This window comes from Rhinolophus ferrumequinum, chromosome 22 (genome assembly GCF_004115265.2).
Source record: "Rhinolophus ferrumequinum isolate MPI-CBG mRhiFer1 chromosome 22, mRhiFer1_v1.p, whole genome shotgun sequence".
NCBI classification, from domain to species: Eukaryota; Metazoa; Chordata; class Mammalia; order Chiroptera; family Rhinolophidae; genus Rhinolophus; species Rhinolophus ferrumequinum.
In genome coordinates, this window is record NC_046305.1 from 14,265,323 (window position 1) to 14,283,232 (window position 17,910).

General features: G+C 43.3%; 1 protein-coding gene across 1 annotated transcript; it reads right to left on the reverse strand.

Moving 5' to 3' along the window:
* Positions 1-1,346: 1,346 nt before the first annotated feature.
* Positions 1,347-2,252, reverse strand: LOC117015409 (transmembrane epididymal protein 1-like). Its single transcript, XM_033094068.1, has one exon. It carries the CDS (start codon positions 2,250-2,252, stop codon positions 1,347-1,349), a length of 906 nt encoding a protein of 301 aa, XP_032949959.1.
* Positions 2,253-17,910: the final 15,658 nt, after the last annotated feature.

Below are 17,910 nucleotides of genomic sequence, written 5' to 3' on the forward strand. Positions count from 1 at the left end.
GAGGTAGAAACTAAAGGGTTCCCCCATCCCTAAAAGGGAGAGTCAGTTATTCTTCACATTAATTGAGTTGCCCTTCCTTAACATGTATTTCATTCTCATACTACATTTCTGTATCTGGAGTCTGTATTACATTACACTATGTGGATTTATGGGCCAATGGTACTTGCTTACTCCTACACCACGATTTTAATTACTGAATATTTACAATGTATTATGAAAGCTGGTGAAGCAATGTATTCCTCATGTGTAAAGGACAATGTTATATTCTCCTGGAACATGCAGAGCACATTAGGTGACTAGGATCAGACAAATTCCCTGCTCGTAAGGAGACTACCTTTTAGTTAGTGAGACAAAACCTCCCCATAAGAAACAAACAATATGACAAAGAGTATATCAGCAGCACAGGCAAAAAATAAGGCAGATTTAGATGAGTTGCTGGAATGTTCCAGATCAAAAGAGTATAGGAGAATTTTCTGGAGGAAGAATTCTTGGTGGCAGTAGTATAAGGAGATTTAATGCCAGGTGGAAAATAACACTGTACAGTAAATATGTGCCTGGTGATGGCTTTTTCCAAATTGTACAGAGCATCATTTGGCAAAGGCACGAGTATAGGATAGAGTAAATTAGGCTCTAGTACATTGCTGGTGGGGCTGGTGGTGGTTAAACAAGTAGCTAAGCCTAGCTTTGGCTGGATTAGAAGTCAAGAATAAGAAATGTGGTAGCACTTAATGAAAATTTGGTTTATGGGACCTTGAAAACCTATGATATAAAAGTATTAATTCTCACTTTATGTGCAAAATTTGAAACAATGCTAATCTACCCAAATGAAAAACTATATATGAGATTCTTATTACTTCAGCCAGGTGGGGTAAGTGAATTACACCTTATCTGTCTCCATGTGGTGGTGTCACTTTGGTTGGCAAACAGAAACACCTACCATTACAGTTTTGATTTAAAAGAAAGAAGTCTTTATTCTTTGAGTAAAAGCCCGTAGAAGCAGCTGGTGGCAGCATGACTGCTGGCCTCTCCTCTTCCTTTCAGAGGCCTCCCTTCCACTGCCTTCTCTAACCCGTGGCTTTTCTTGCACGCTTACCCGTTCCCATGGTTCTCTCCCCCCATCCACTACACCAATCCCATCAGCATCCCTTTCTCGGGCCCCTCTCCCCTCATCTCCTCAGCACTTAGAGGTTCAAGGACAGGACATGTACCAGCAGATGGAGACCAATTGCTCTCTTTCACGGCCATTACCTTCACTGGGGACCAAAGAGGGTACAGTGCACATGCCCGAGAGAACCCACAAGGAGGAAGATGGGCTGGACCATGTGCCAGGCATCCTAGGCCCTATCTCAGGGTGCGCTCTCTGAAAGGAGAAGAGCCTGCTCATCTTTCTCTGACGGCTCCACTTCCGGCAGCAATTCATAGACGGGCCCTTCAGGGCTCATGTAATATGGAGCTTCTGTGGACGCCGTCAGCTTCCAGCTGGGACTATGGCAACGGTGCCAAAGGGAAGCGATGCTGTAGATTCCCAACAGGCACAAAGCATTGGTCATCACATGCCAGCAGAAGAAGGTGGTGATAAACATGATGTCGCTGATGTCATCGTCCTGCCATGGGTAGCCGGACACTGGTCTGTACAGAATAAAGCCCACCTGCACCAGCCAGGAGCCCATCATCAGGAACAGAAAGGTCTCGATCAGTGAGAGGTGAACTGCGTCGGGAGCCCACAGCTGTATGGTCAACACCAGCATCATCAAGAACACCACCATGATGAGCAGAGAATGAGTCTGCAGCTCCACCCCTGCTGAGCCCTGAACATGTGACACCAACAGCATCAGGAGCACGTAGAAGGTCAGGGCCACGGTGCCTTTTTCTAGGAGCACACACCTCTGAGGCAGCAAGTTGTTGCTCATGACATCTACGCAGCCATTGAGGGCAAGGAGGATGAACATGGTGAGGTGCTGCCACTCTTTGGGGTACATAAATCTCGGTGGCACCTCCCTGTCCACAAACACCATTCCATCATCAAGACAGAAGACTACGTAAACAGTTAAGATGGAGCCAGTCACCATCTTTATCAAACCTCCATAGGATATTTTCCACAGCCCGGCCCATATTCCTTTATTCCTAGGAGGACATGCGGAATATAGAAGAGAGTCATTGACTATCATGGCCTTGAAGACCACCGTTGCTTGATATAGTCCATAAGAGAAAAGATACAGCCCCGGGTAAAAATGACCATTGAACTTTCCCATGAAATTACAGGTGTGTCTGACTAAGGAGTGAAGAACAGGACTCAGAACCTCTGTGCCCTCCTCTCTTTTGAAGACTCCTCAAGTTTTGGGCTTCATAGACAGAGCTCACTTCTACTTACTTTTATCATCTCCCTCTGCCCACTGCTCCAAAACAGAATGGAAAGTTCTGGATGGGAGCCGACACTGTTGATGAAGTGGGTCTCGTTTTTACATTCCATTCTAGTACACTGGGAACTAACTGACTTCTGCCAAAGAGGGAAGATAACTGTTTCCTGGTTTGCACCTGTAAGGATGTATGTTCTCATGAGCTCTGTGTTTGGGCCTTTGAGATGTTTCTGGTAGCACTTGTCCCTTTCTCCCATGGCTTGGTTTCTTTTGCTCCAGCCCAGTGCTTAGAGGAGCAATGGAGAGGTGCATGAACATGGACATTATCCAGAAAGCAAATATACTTTTCCTGAACATAAAAATTTATCCACATTTGGAGGTGAGTTCATATACATATTGAGCACCTACCTGTCCATTTCATTTTTCTGTGACAGATTTGCGTGACCACCAAGAAAGCCCTTCACCTGCCCCCAAGTCTCTTTCCACTGGACAGAGAAAAGCCACATTTTGAGATCAATTTTGGGATGTTAACGTGTAATTTCTGATGAAAATGCAGATGAGTTGAGAGAAGTAGATTCAGTGGGTTAGTTATATTTAGTGTGAATTAGCTTGTCAACTTTATTCTCTCTTTAGTTATCATTTGCTAGGTAGGTAGAAAGTGTTCTAAGCAGTAGATGACAACCAGTTGCCTCTGAGGGACTGTAAGGCAAGAGTTTCCATTTTGAGGGGGTGGTAGAGAACAAGGTACAAGGAAGGTGAGGCATGGCCTGGGCCCACAAATGCTTCTGGGTGAATTCCAGGAGGTACATGGGTAGGAGTTTCTCTGGAAGTGAGAATTGTGCTGAGGGGAGAGGCAGTTCATCACTCAACATGAACCATGCTGACACCACAGTCTTCTGCATAATCATCTGTCCTCACAATACAAGCAATGCTGTGGGGCAGAGAGGCAGCATCCATATGCTGATAGCGCCCCCATTGGGGAGGAGGAGATGTGACATCCAGGTTACAGCACTTTCTCTGAGTCCTGAGTCTCATCCACACATGTCCCTTTCTTACAGCCATTTATATTAGAAAAATTCAATCTGTTAATTCCCTTGAGAATGAAGGCCATTTCTTACCAGTAGGACAGTGTAAATCTGAGTGTGAAAAGCTTAAGATTGCTTTACAGAGGGACTTGCCTTCATTATTCCATTTTCACTTCAACTTCCTTTTCTTTTTCTTACACAAGTATGGCATAGATTGGCTAGCAATTCACAGTATTCATTTCTTTTCCTTCCTTGGTATACGGATAAATTACATTTCCCATCATGCCTTATAGTGAGATGCAACCTTGCAACTGAGTTCTACCCAGTGGAGTGTGAATGGAAGTGATATACATATATTAGTTTCTGGCCTCCCCCATAAAATTGTCCCTCATGTACTCTTTTGTGTTATTTTCCTTTCCTCTGGCTTTATACAGGACATCACAGTTTATTTGAAAGTCATATGTTGTTGAGGATGGAGGAACTGTTAAGATGGAAGGAACAGGTTTCCTGGACTACAGTGTTCAGGAACACTTTGGACTATATGTGGTCAAGAAACAAACTCTTTTTGGTTAAGCAATGGAAATTTTTACATTTGTTTATTATATCAGCTACTTCACCCAACCTAATGCAAAACCAATACATATCCTTTGTAGAAATGTTTGGAAAAATCTGTAAACAAAAATTTAGAGAAAAATAAGCACCTATAATTCCAAACATGACAATAACCACTATTAACATTCAGTGGTAGAACCTCAGCTTTAGGAAGACAGGGTTGTGAAATGGAAAAAAAAAAAATGACTGGAAATTGAGAGACCAAGATTCCAGTCCAAATTACCCCCTAATCACCAGAGCTTCAATTTCTCTATTATAGAAGAAAAAGAGCTTTGGCATTTGTATTCTCTAAAGAGAGAGGTGGAGGGAAGAAAGAAGACGGAAGAGGAGGAAGAGGAGAAAAAAGAGGAGGGAAGGGGAAAAAGAAGAGAAAGAAGGGGAACAGGAAGGGAGAAAAACAAGGGGGTTATTGCACAGAAGGGAGTGATTTTGTTACCCCACTATTTTTCCTTTATAGCTAGTGGTCAAAATACCAAGAAAACTTCAAAGAGTTGACTGCTCAGGGAAAGAAGGTACAAAGGGAAGCCATGAGTGTGACACCGTGATGGAGTACACCATGGATGAGAAATCTCTGGTACTCTTTTTGGGGATTGCCTTTGTTCTGGGAAACCACTCAGCTGCTCAGAGGGGAAGTGGCTGTCTGTGCAGCAAAGTCCATTGCTCACCGAGTATTTACCATCACAAAGAGTCAGTGCATGTTTCTGAGTAGCCCAGTTCTATTTAGAATGGACTGCAGGTATCAGAATGGCTGTTTGGGGTCGCTAGTAATGTTATCTCCAGCACTTAGAGCTGTGAGTCTAAGGGACACAGTAGATATTGAGGGATAAGCAGATACTACTTATCTCCTGATCACCGCATTTATCTCTGCCTCTTGGCCATGCCTGGCAGCCATGAACTGGTTGCTGGTGGCCAGAGGAAAGAGAGTGGCAGCACTGACCCAACTGCAATGCGGGGTTGAAAGTGACATGGATGAGGACAAATAGTCCCCCTTAAGGTCCTGTGTGGGATGCTCAGGCCCCCACCTTGGCACCAACGCTACATGTTGTTCATTGAAACATGAACATCCTGGTCTTGACTTTGAAGATAGGAATCACTCATCCCAAACCAGACACTGCCCACAAGTCACCGAGAAGGAAGCCAAAGGGGGTGAATGATTAGCAGAACTGTCAGGCAGCTCCCGCGTCTGTGGACACCGATTATGTGGGAAGCTGTTTCATGAGGAAAACTCAGCTTGACCTTGGGAGCCCATGGAGGTCCTTCAGGGCCTAGTGCTCCATGGGGAGACTCCCCTCAGACTGTCTCTCCCCCTACATTCTTGAGGGGCCCCAGGCCCAGCCACTGCCTCTTGTGTGGCTTGATATCCTAGAATAAGCAAGAATGTCCTTAGGAATTTAGTAAACATAAATTTACTAAGGTCTGTGACATAATCTTGTCCTCACAAAGCTAACAAAGCTATATAGTTAAAAGCATAGTATACACACATGACATAGACATACATGATAATTAGAGAATTATTTTGACTTGGAGAATGTCATGTTGAGTGATGCGTAGAGTACATATTAGATGTCACTGACAGGAGTTGTTCATGGGGGAAGTTCAAGGTTAGTCACAATCATCCCTAGATATGTCCCACAAAACTGCTAGTAACTCAGGGAAGCTTTTAGTGTCTGGTTCTTTCAAAAGCCTTTATACCAACTGTAAAGGAATCCTTTGTTTCTTATTGTTCCAGGGCAGACATATATGGCTAAGAGTCCAGGGCTGTATTGTATGGATTGTAGACTGACAGGGCCAGTTAAATGCTTCTCCCACCAGTCTCTAATGCTAAGACAAGGGCTCTTATGGGAGACCCTGAGATTTGGAATGGGGAAACAGGTGACACTGAGAACCGTGAACTCCTCAACTCCATAGGACCTCCCTTTCTGCTGGAAGAAACACCTCTTCCCACCTGCGAGGAAAAGTCTTCCTCTGCATAAACACCTTTCACCTTTCGATGACTGTACCTGGGAAAGTTCCGTCACCAGGGAGGGGGTGCCAGTCTTTGTAGGACCCACTCCCACAACCCTTATTACCTCTATGTCCATAACAAGAATGGATCCCAGACAAGTATGTATGAGACCTGGTCTGAGGCGAGAGAGGAAATCGATGCCTGAAAAGAATTACAAGACCTCACCAATCAGTATTGGCAAGAGTGTGGGGAGCATGGATGTGAATGAATTCTGAAGTGAAGTGGAAGAGTTGCTTGAGCCATATGAATTTATCCATATGAATTTATTTAATTCTAGGTTTAATATGTGGCTTGAGCATCTGGGAATATTGTAAATAGTCTGCTAGGTTGGCCAGTTGAAACCTGAACTCAATGATGGCCTACAGTCAATGGAGTTGACATTTTGGAATTTCCCTGGCAAACTCTGGAGAAGCAGTGCCAATAGAACTTTCTGCAAAGACGGGAATTTTCTATAATCTGCTGTCCAACACAGTAAGTTCTAAGCCACCTGTGGCTACTGAGCACTTCAAATGTGGCCAGTGCAAGTAGGGAACTGAATTGTTAATTTTAATAAATTTAAATTTAATTAATCACACATGGATAGTGGCCATTGTACTGAATGGTGCAGCTCTAGGGTAAGGAGTCTGAAGCTTCAGGGAAAGGCAAGGAGACATCCTTTTTTATCTGAGTCTGCTCTGGCTGCCTCCCTCAGGTTTTAATACAGGAAGTCGCGTATTTTGTCATGTATAATGCACACTTTTTTGCCTAAATTTGTAAAGGAAAATTAAGGATGTGCATTATACGTGGTAGTACTAATTCCATATTTATATAAATGTTTTTCATTCTTTTATTTATGCTTATGAGTTAAAGCGTAACTCTAGAAATCAATAACGATATCCGTATACAAAATAATACCCTGGAATATGATAATCGGTTTTGTTGAACTTAGACAAACTTTCAATGATGAAAGAGTACTTCATTGTGAATATCGTGAATTTCTAACCGGTACATAAAATTTCTTGTACCTTGTATCTGTTCCTGTGTTTTGTAATTATTTGTTACATAAAGTTTCTTGTACCATAGTATGTTAAAAAAATAAATGCCAAAATTCCTTTATAATACAAAAAACAAGTACCTAAATGTAAACAAATAAAAAATTTGAATTAAAAAATTAAAGCAAAAGATTTTTTTCCTGAAAGCTTGAGCCAAAAACATGGGTGCACATTATACACGGCAAAATACGGCACTCTTGTTATCATTCACTTTTGAGTAATTTTTTCCATTTCTATTTTCTCTTTTACCCCCAAAGTCATCTAGGAGAACATCTTTTATGTTCCAAATAAATTGTATCCTTTTTCTTCTATTATCCTTTTTATGTTGATATTTTTTCTGCTTTTTAAAAGTATGTTGTTTTCCTTCATAAATGTTCCGTGAGAAGTTTTCAAATATTCCTATTAATTTTATATGATATGATTTATGAGATAGAGGTGTTACATTCTCTAACTATGACTCCGATTTGTTCATTTCTTTTTATTTCTATCAATTTTTATTCCATGTACGTAGATGCCATGATGTTAAGTGCATTTAAATTCACAATTGTTGTATCTTCTTGGTAAATTGGATGTAATAGAAAGAAGAAAATATATTTGTCCCGGTTAATTGCTAATGATTCTCATCTTTAGTGTTCTTTTATCTGACATCAGCACTATAATATCTGCTTTCTGTTATTACTTTTGTATTATACTTTTATGCCTATGTTTTCATCTTTCTGTGCCCAGTTGTTTAAACATATGTCCTGTAATCAGCATACAGCTTGACTTTGTATTTTAACCTGTTTGGAAAATCTGTGTTACTTTGACGGGGGAATTTAAGATGCTTAAATTTATTGTGATCTTTGATATATTTGGACTGATTTTTAACATTTTATTTTACGCCTCCATGTTCCCTTTTTGGCCCTGTGACTCCAGTTCCTTTTAAAAAAAATATTTCCATAGGAATGAGTAAGTTCATTTACTGGAATTAAAATTTCCACCCAACCAAGGAAACGTCTGTTAGAATTGAAGGTTATGGGAACTTGAGATTGGTGACACATTACTGTGTTTCTACATTCTCCAACTTTCCTCATTCCTGGGCTCCAGCTTTGCAAAACTTTACAAACAATCCTGCCAAATCTTGGCATCTTGAATTGCCGCATTGGCATGTCACACAGGCAAACTTATCCCTGGGTTCTCATAGTTTATGTGACAACCTGTGTTCTTTTGTTCCTCAAATGAATGAATTTCTATATATGAAATGTAATAAAAGTCAAGGCCTTACCTCACTGGTACCTGATTCAGAGCAGCGCCACCTAATGCAACAGTTGGTCCTCAGTGTGTTTTCTGCCTGCTAACAAAGACTAGAATGTTTTGAGCTATCCTAAGGAACGACAGAGTGAGGAGGCTAATAGTATTCCAGACTCTGGAATACTCCGGTTGGAATCTCAGCTTGCTCACCTTCTGCCCCGTTCAGCAGTTGTAAGAGCTGAGTCCAGTAACTTCTCTAAGCGCCATTTTCCTCATAAGCAATATGAGGTCAATAAATGTGTCACCTCAGAGGGTTATTGTGAGGATGAGAAGAGATACCCATGTAAAAACACTCAGCGTAATCCTTGGCACACAGTGAGAACTCAGGAAATGGTAGCTGATAAAGTTAGCAATTATCTTAGTCCACACCCAGCAGTCTAGACAAGACTTTTCACACGAATTATGGTTTCCTTAAATGCCCCCGGAAGGAGGGCTGTAGAGCTCCTTGAAGCCTTGTGATATCTCTCAGAAGAGACATAATTTACTTCTCCTGATACTCTTGTCATCCCCGAAGCTGAATGCAGATGTCAGTCCATGAACTGACGTCAGGGGTTTAAACAGGTGCTACATGTAAGGCTTTGGACTGGCGACCTTTCCCCTAGTTTTGCGTTTTGTCTGAAGTTCCTGCATGAAGAAGACCGGGCCTTAATGAAATAATCAGTCCCGGGTCTTTTCATGTTTCCAATGAACGTTAATGAGCAAACAGGGAAAGATCAAGGGGGCTGCGAGTGGGAGGTAAGGAGACCTTGGAAGCAGAAGCCAGGATGGGGTAGGTACCCTCTGGAAACATGTCAGTGTTTGCTTTACGCTCAGATCTTGTTCATTTGAGCTGCAAACCAGGGGCTCTGGTACCAGATACCTGAGATTTCATCTTTTGCAATGTCCCTGTGTTCTTTCTTCAGCCAACATGTTCAATACCTACTATGAGCAAGAAACTTGCTCTCATGCTTTTATTATAGGCTTTGAGTAATACCAAGGTGATTCAGACACCCGCTGTGCCGTCAAGGATTTTATGTTCTGGTAGAGGCAGTAAGATGGGGGCACACACAGCCACAGTAGGAGGGGGACTGAGACATGTCATAGAAGAGGTATAAAGTTCTATCAGCTCAAGAAGGGAGCAAATTGCTTCCACCTTGGAAGGAACCAAGACTGCTGTATGCTGGGAGTTAGATCGGAGCTGTCCTTTTAAGAATAGTGGGATCTGGACGGGTAGAGGCGAGCAGTGCCCTTTCAGGTGGAGCACACAGTGTGAACCCTGGCAGGGAAGTCCAGGGTATATTCTGGAAATAGCAAGTTGCACCTACCCTGTGTCTTCTATCTGTGTTTTCATGGGAAAGTCTCTTCATCAACTTGAGCTCAGTTTCCCCGTGGGGCCAGCTTTATCTCTTCCTCAGAATAACTGCAAAGATGAAATGACTTGTATTATAATAGGCAAGTGTGTAGATCATTGTATGTGATTGATAAATGGTCAGTGGTGTCCCTCGTGCCTGTTTCTGTTTCTTCCCTTTATTCCAGTCCCTACGTTGGTGCAAGCAAATTCCTAGGAACTTCTCCTGGAATATAGAGTCCAAAGGCAACCAAAGGGAGTGGCAGGTCAATAGTGCTGTTTAAATAAGGAAGTGTAGGCTTGCTACAGGCAGTTCTCAGCAGAGCCAGTTCTCTCCTGGCTTAAAAGGGCCCTCGTCCTGGATAGAACCAGTCCTGGACTGACTGTCCCACGGTTTCCGTCCTTGTTACAAACTCCCGGATGGTGTGGCCATCTTTCCAAGCATCCTGTCACATCCACATCAGCAAAGAGCTCCTCTTTCAAAGACATTTCCTCCACTGCTTCCCCAGTCTTCTGGTTGAAGACTTGGACACAGCGCTCTCCTCAGTGCCACGATCACGCTCACTATGTTAGGAGCTGTGGCAGCCACGAAGGTGAATTCAGCCCGATACCTGCAAACGAGATGCCGCTAATGAACAGTAACACTGTTAATAAAAGACATACCTGCAAGGCCTGACGGTAGCATTCCAACGGAATATAGGGAAATGGGAAAGCAATTCCATCTTAGGGCCTGGGAGCCTTAGGAGAAGGGACTCTGAGCTGGGGCAAATGGCACAGGCAGGGCAAAGGCATATAATTCAGACAGACGGCTTGAGACCAGACAGGTATACAAGAATGTACAGGTATGCCTGGAGATCAAGATCATATAGGCTGTGGCTATGGCAGTGGAAATTAAAAAATGCAGTATGTTTTAAAGATCAAAACTATAAAACTTAAATTCTCACAGTGCTTTACCGTTTGCAAAGCTCTTTTGGATACTTCTCTTGACAGTTACCATAACCCATGAAATAGGCGGTGAATGTGCTCTTAATACTTGTTTAACAGATGAAATAACTATGGATCAGCGTTTTTATCTTACCAAGAAGTACTGGTCTAGCCAATGATACACCTAGGATCTGAACCTAGGGGGCCTGGTTTCAAGTTTTGTTTGTTAGTTGTTTCAGGGCATTTAATCCTGTCCCTCCACACAGGTTATGGGCATTTGAGTTCTAGAAACGATTTCCTATTTTACTTTTGGAATTATGGGGGTGTGTTGTGAAGATTATCTCGATTGATTGATTCAACGCGTGATTACATTTAGTGGGAAGAGATAGATAATAAAAGTAAGCAAGCAATGTGTGTATATGTTAGATGCTGGTAACGACTAGAGAGAAAGATAAAGCAGAGAAAGGGAAATAGGATATGCCTGGGCTGGGAGGGGTTGCTCTTTTCGATAGGGTCACCAGTGAAGGTCTGTGTTCTTGTGGTGACATTTAAACCGAGACCTGAAAGAAGTGAAGTGAGTTGGTGAGTCATGCAGATATCTGGGGAAGAGACCAGTTAAGACCATGGCAGTTATGCAGGTGGGACTTAATCATGGTGTGGAGCAGGATGAGAGAGGTGAAGATGGTGAGAAGCGGACAGGTGTGTGTTTTCTGAAGGTAGTGTCGCAAGGATTGAGGGATCCATGAGATGTGTGGTATGAGAAAGAGAGGGATCAAAAATAACACCAAGACTTTTAGCCTGAGGAACTGGAAAAATGAGTTTCCATTTTAATGAGATGGCAAAGGCTTCGGGAGGAAAAGAATATGGGGGGAAGGCCAGGGGGTTCTTTGAGGCACTTTTTTAGGTTTGAGATGCCTATTTGACATTTGAGTATGGATGGCAGTTGGTTGTACATGTCTGGAGATGGAGGAGAGAGGTTAAGACTTGAATATAGACTTGGGAGTGAGCATATAGTTTTAGTGGTTGTCAAGAACTATGAAGGATCTGAGTTTTACCCTATTTACAAGCTAACGAGTCACCTACTGCCGCCTCCTGGATGCTGGCAGAAGATGTGAGACTCTGGCGTCATAGACAGAGTCCTTTATTATTCTCAGCAGTAGCAGTAGCCAGAGTACCTGCCTTTTCCTGCCCTAGTTCGCTGAGTCTCAGTTCCCCAGGGCGACATGGAGCAGGCTGGAGATGCCCGCACACGCAGTGGTTACACAACAGGAAAGGAACCCCAAGCTGAGGAAACCTGAATCTTTTGTAATGGGCAATATACATGCCAACCTTTTGTTCTGAGGGGAACACTATCTCTGCGTTGCAAGCTGTTTGCTACACAAACATCCTTGAAAAGACTCCAGAATAAAGCCAGTCAGCATCTCTGCGCATGAGCAGTGCAGGAATGCAAGAGGCCACGGAGAATTGTGTCCCCACATGCTATCACCCCCTAAGGAGTACTCTGGAAAATTAAAGGACATTTATGGTTTTACAGTGATCGGGTGCTACTGTCATTTCACAGGCAGGAGCCAGGGATAGTAGATATGCTGCAAGGGATGGGACAGTCTCACAAAGAAAGAATTATCTCATGTCCCATACAACTTTCAATGTCCCATCTGGCATTCACTTCAGTGAAAAAGCAAATTAACATTATTTGAATTATTTGAGTCTAGACTATCGCTGCTTTACAAAATACTTTTAGTTCAGCATAACATACAGTTAATATTTAATCATTTAAATCAAAGGAACATTGTACTTTGCTATGCTCAGAATTCTATGAAAAATTACTCACCATCCGGGGGGGATTATATTGCTAGCAACAGTACCAGTTATTTGAATCTCCGCACTTAAATCAGACTATAGTTGTAGCTGACACAATTATAGTGATTGTATGTGTGTGTGTGTGCGTGTGCACACGTGTGTGTGTATTTTTTCAGCCTTTATTTCATAAGGTCAAATACCACAACCTTTTGTGTAATTACCTAACTTACCTTAAATGAAATTTACTCATTATAAGAAAATATGATATAGTCAGATGTTTATATCAAGTCCTATTGAAATGTCAAGGAAGAAGAGGATTGCAAATTGACCATTTGATTTAGCAGCACAGAGATAAATCATTCACGACCTTGAAAAGAAAAATTTCAGTCAAAAGCTGGGGGACAAGAGTCCGTTTGAAGTTGGCTCAACAGAGCATGAAAGGACAAGGAATTGTGACACGAGTATCAACAGCTCTTTTGAGAAGATATCCCACAGAGGAAGCAGAACAATACGGTGACATGCAAATCACTGAGCAAGGATGCCAAGCCCATAGAAAGGGCTCAATAAATGTTGGCCAAAGAAGGACTTGGTGACTCATGGAGGGTGCTCAGTAAATGCTGGTCTACTGAATACAGAAGAAACGTAGGCACAGGGGCTGGTCAGGAAGGGCTTCTTTTTTTTTTTTAAAACAAGCTTATTTACTTATTTATTGAAGTTATTATTAGTTTCAGGTGTACAAAACAATGTAATGCCTCTCACAAAGTGATAATCCCCCTCACACAATCTGCTACCCCTCTGACATTGTGTATGCCGTGTTTCCCCGGAAATAAGACCTAGCCGGACCATCAGCTCTAATGCGTCTTTTGGAGCAAAAATTCATATAAGACCCGGTATTTATATTATATTATATTATATTATATTATGTTATGTTATGTTATGTTATGTTATGTTATGTTATGTTATGTTATGTTATGTTATATTATATCCTGGTCTTATAGTAAAATAAGACCAGGTCTTATATGAATTTTTGCTCCAAAAGACGCATTAGAGCTGATGGTCCGGCTAGGTCTTACTTTCGGGGAAACAGGGTAACTGTTAGAATTGCACTGACTCTATTCCTTATGCTGTACTCCACATACTGTGACTATATATATATATATATAATTATAGTTAGCATTCATTATTATTCAGCTTCAGCTTCAGGTGTAAATCAAAAACAGTCTCAGAGATATAGAGAAAAAAACTGAGGGTTGCTAGATGGGAGGAGGGTGGGGATGAGGGAGAAGGTGAGGGGATTAGACAGCACAACCGGTGACCACAAGATGGCCACGGGGACATGAAAGACAGATTGGCGCATATTATCAATAATGTTGGAAAGATTTTGTACGGTGTCCGATGGACACTTGTTTTATTAGAGAGACCACTTCATGGACGGTGTAGGAATGGCTTCTTGGAGTCTTTTTTGAGTCGTAAATGATGGAGTTAGAGCAGGAACACTCAGGTGAGAGGGTGTTTCAGGCATGAACCAGGGCACGAGATGGGGGAGGGGCGGCCTGCCCGCCAAGCTTGGGAGCTTTTGGGGGAGAAGCCAGGCTTGAATAGAGAGACAAGGCTGACAGAAGACCTCAAGTGCCAGACCGTGGCATTTATTTTGGGCCTGATGACTCAATAGGGAGCCAGAAATCTTGAGCCGGCAGAACTTATTGGGAACGTAGCATGAATTGTATTTTTGAAGCTATGTGCTGTGCTTCTGTGCCAAGTGTTGAAGTTGGGCTGGTTACAGCTCACGCTCCAGACAATCTAATGAGAAGCATATGTTTTTATACTAACTCCAACCTTCAGTTTCTTCCCTGACTTAGGACAATCCTCGCAACAAAATTTGAGGGATAAAGATTAATGGGAAATCAGAACTCACGTTAGGGGTTTAAGGAGGGATGAGGAGAAGGGGGCCCTCCTGAGTGAGTGCACTGGACGCTGGCTTGAAAAGGCTGTTTCTGCAGAAAGCCAGGTACTGCTCCCTCAGCTGGCTGTTAGCAGCAGGCTGGCTGTCAGGCAAGGGCCTTGAAGCCTTAAACACCCCTCTCCCATTTCCGTGAATCAGAGTGACAAAACAGTGACCTGGCTGGGTTATTTTAGAGTTGGCGTGATTCATTTTGTCACATATGGTATTGAGATTCTGACCAGGCACGGTTGGCGCATTCTGGTTACCCAGTGAAAAGAGTGGTGAGGGTGGGGCCGAGAGGGCAAGCACCAGGCTTTGGCCCAGCTGGACCTGGGTTTGAATCCTGACCTTTCATCTCCTGGCTATGTGACCTTTGACAAGTCCCCGACCCTCCATTACTTCTCTGTCAAATGGAGATGCTGTTTATTGTGAGGGTTCACTAGCCATAGAGTTTGTTGTACAAGAAAAATGTTTATTATTACTGCCATTAGTTTGTTTGAATGTAATCATTCTGGCTCGTCAGTAAATGGGGGTGTAAATGGAGAACTATGGCAGAGAAGCAACAATTTGTTCCGGCTGGAATGTGACAGTTCAGCTAGTTAAGCCCCTCTCAGCCCCAGACTATAGTCCATTCTTTGGTAATCCTGGTCCAGGTTGTCACATGGTCCAGGTTATGGAGAAAGCTCTAACAGGAGATTGCAATCGTTTCTGAATTCTGTAGTTTATTAGATTATGACTCAATAGCCTTTGTGATTCTGGGGCTTTTCGTAGAGAAATCGCGCAGGTGCATAGCTAGAGGCAATGAGCAGCAAAGAAAATGTTTGTTAACTGGTCACTTTGGGCTCTATGCACACTCATCACTGGAGCTTTCTATTAGGTCATCAGCTGCTGGCTGGGATGATGGAGACACCAGGTATGTTTCCATAGGTGATAGAGCCTTGCTTCCTCTACTCCACCATGGAAATGTTATAGTGCCAGCCACACATGGGGAGTCATAGAAATTCAACGTGGCCTGTGAGGAGGTGGATCTGACTGAGTATTGTCCTAACAACACTGCCAGGGTGACAATAGGCCTTTGGTTCCTGAAGTTTGCATCGTTCTCGTCTTTCAGGAGGGTGGGCAGCTCTCTTTTTGCCCTATAAATGCAGATCCTTTCTGATGATGTTCCAACTATTGAAGCAGAAGGGGCCACAGGATAGACCCTTTCTTTAGGAAGTTAAAAAGCTATCAGCAGCCAGCCTGGAAGCAAATCCCAGGGATTGGGACGAGCATGAGACTCGGGGTTTGGCTGGGAGTAGATGCAATCACTCCTTCTGAGCAGGACCTCAGAGGGGACAGCAGGGGTCTGATAGGATTGAATGGGAGGGAAAAGGTCCTGGGACCGATGCAAGGAGCGCTGGTGTCTGAGGTCGCACAGATTGAGTGTGGTGGCTTAGAGAGGCCCTCCACCTAAAGCCTCTGCTGGTTTGAGCAGGAATTAGGCTGTGGCAGTCTCTTTACCTCACTGAGCTGGAGCACCAGAGACTGGAGCTTCCCCTCAGAAGCTGGAGGGGAGGGCTAAAATAAATAAGATGTATCCGGAAGTGTGGCAGCATCTTGAAACCATACTCGTTGCTCATCTGAGGGCAAGGCCAACAAGAAGGGCAGAGAGGAAATCTAGAAATAATCTGGATTCTTGATGACTTCAGTCAAGCTCTGTATTAACCAGCTCTGGGGCTGCGCTACCTCTGGAGTTCTTGTGAAGGGAGAGAATAAATTTCTTACTGCTAAGCCAGTGGAATCAGTTTTCTATTTGTAGCCCAAAATATCCTAAATGATTTATTACCTGATAGATTTGTGTGGAATAAATGAGGCAATTCCTATAAATCGTTTAAGCACTGTGAAATGTTAACAATTACCGTTAATAGGACACTTTATTATGGAATTATACATGGCTTTCTTCTTTACTAATATGTGTCATATTTCTCCAAATATATATGAGAACATTTTTGGCCAGAACCCAACCTTCTGCTTCTTTGGTGCCCAACTCACTTGTCAAGCAAAATGCATAGTAGATGTTAAATATCTATTTAATAATTTATATATACATATATATATATATTCCCTAAATGTAACCCCTGATGGACAATCTAACCCAGATGCCCTTGTGATTTGGGTGGAGACTGTGTCCCCAAGAAAAAATGCTTCATTTTGCTATTGGAAGGTGAATTCCAAGAGACTCTAACCTAAGTAGTTTGAAAAGGGGAAAATGGCAGAACTTTCTAAAACTGGAAGGTACCAGAATCCCAGGCTCTCGGCGCTGGAAAGGACCTGGGAATCATCTGGTTCCTCTTCATTTCACAACTGGGGCCCAGAGACTTCCCCGTGGTCCATAGCTCGAGACCAGGCCAGGAGTGGGATGCAGGCGCCCGCCTCCTGCCTCCATCCTTTTCCCTTATTTGTCATCACTCTCTCGACTTTCTCCAGAGTCAACTTCCCTTATAACCTGAGTATGGGAGAAGCCCTCTCCCCAGAGGCTGTTTGGGCTGCGGGGAATCCATGGGAATCCATGAGAATCTGTTCTTCCTGCCTAGCAAGGTCATTCTGCAGAGCTGCTGCCAGGGGCCAGGTGGCCTGGCATGAGATCTGAGACTCGGCACCATTTCTTGACTGCAAACATCAGCCCCTCATCTCTGAAGGGTCACTAAAGGCCAGGAGTTGGAAAGAGGCCTCTCCAGTCCACACACTGGTCAGCAACTAGCGTGGAGGGCCTGTCACAGTGGTAGTGGGGGACTCCCCACTGGGGCCAGTGCAAAGGAGAGCGTAGCACCTAGTCTGAGCGGCACTTGGCTCCGTCCATCCCAGGGTGAGATTTGGGAACTCCAGTCTGTCCCAGTCTGGCTCCACACATGGCCTACCCTCCCTGCCTCTCACCCACCTGCACCTCATACATACTCACAGCTTTGTCTGTGTTATTTTCCACACCTGGATGCTCCTAGCTATTCTTATCTCGACAACCCAAAATTGTTGGCCAGTGCAATTTAAATTTCAGTGCAAATGTTTAGCCCTCCCCCATCAGAATTAACCACACCCTTTTCTCTGTTCCCACCATGCTTGGTCTATTAAGTCATCATAACATTTAATTCGATTTGGCTTTAGTTGGGTCTTTTCTACTAGATCAGTGCTTCTCAAACTTTAAATGCATACAAATCACCTGGAGATCGTAGTAAACCAGAGTTCAGACTCAGATGGTCTAGTATGGGAGTCTGCCTTTCTAACAAGTTCCCAGGTGATGCTGACACTCTTGGCCTGCGGGCCACACTTTGAGTGCAAGGTACTGCTTTTGAGTCTGTTAAGGGTAGTTGCCACGTCTTATTCATCTTTTTTAATACCAGCTTGTAGTATAGTGTCTGGCTGATTGTAGGTGGTGAATATTCGTATACATTCATTGAATTAAAACCCCCACAACTCCACATTTACCTAAGAGGAGAATGAATCTTAGAGAAGATGAACACCTTGTCCTCAAACAATCCACCTAGCAAATGGCCAAACTAGGTTTCAAACACAGGTCAGACTCCTCATATTTTTAGTCACTGACCGATAATGTCTCTTGGGGAC

Coding starts and splice junctions, on each gene's coding strand:
- LOC117015409 (XM_033094068.1), bottom strand. CDS start 2,252: ATGGGAAAGTTCAATGGTCATTTTTACCCGGGGCTGTATCTTTTCTCT.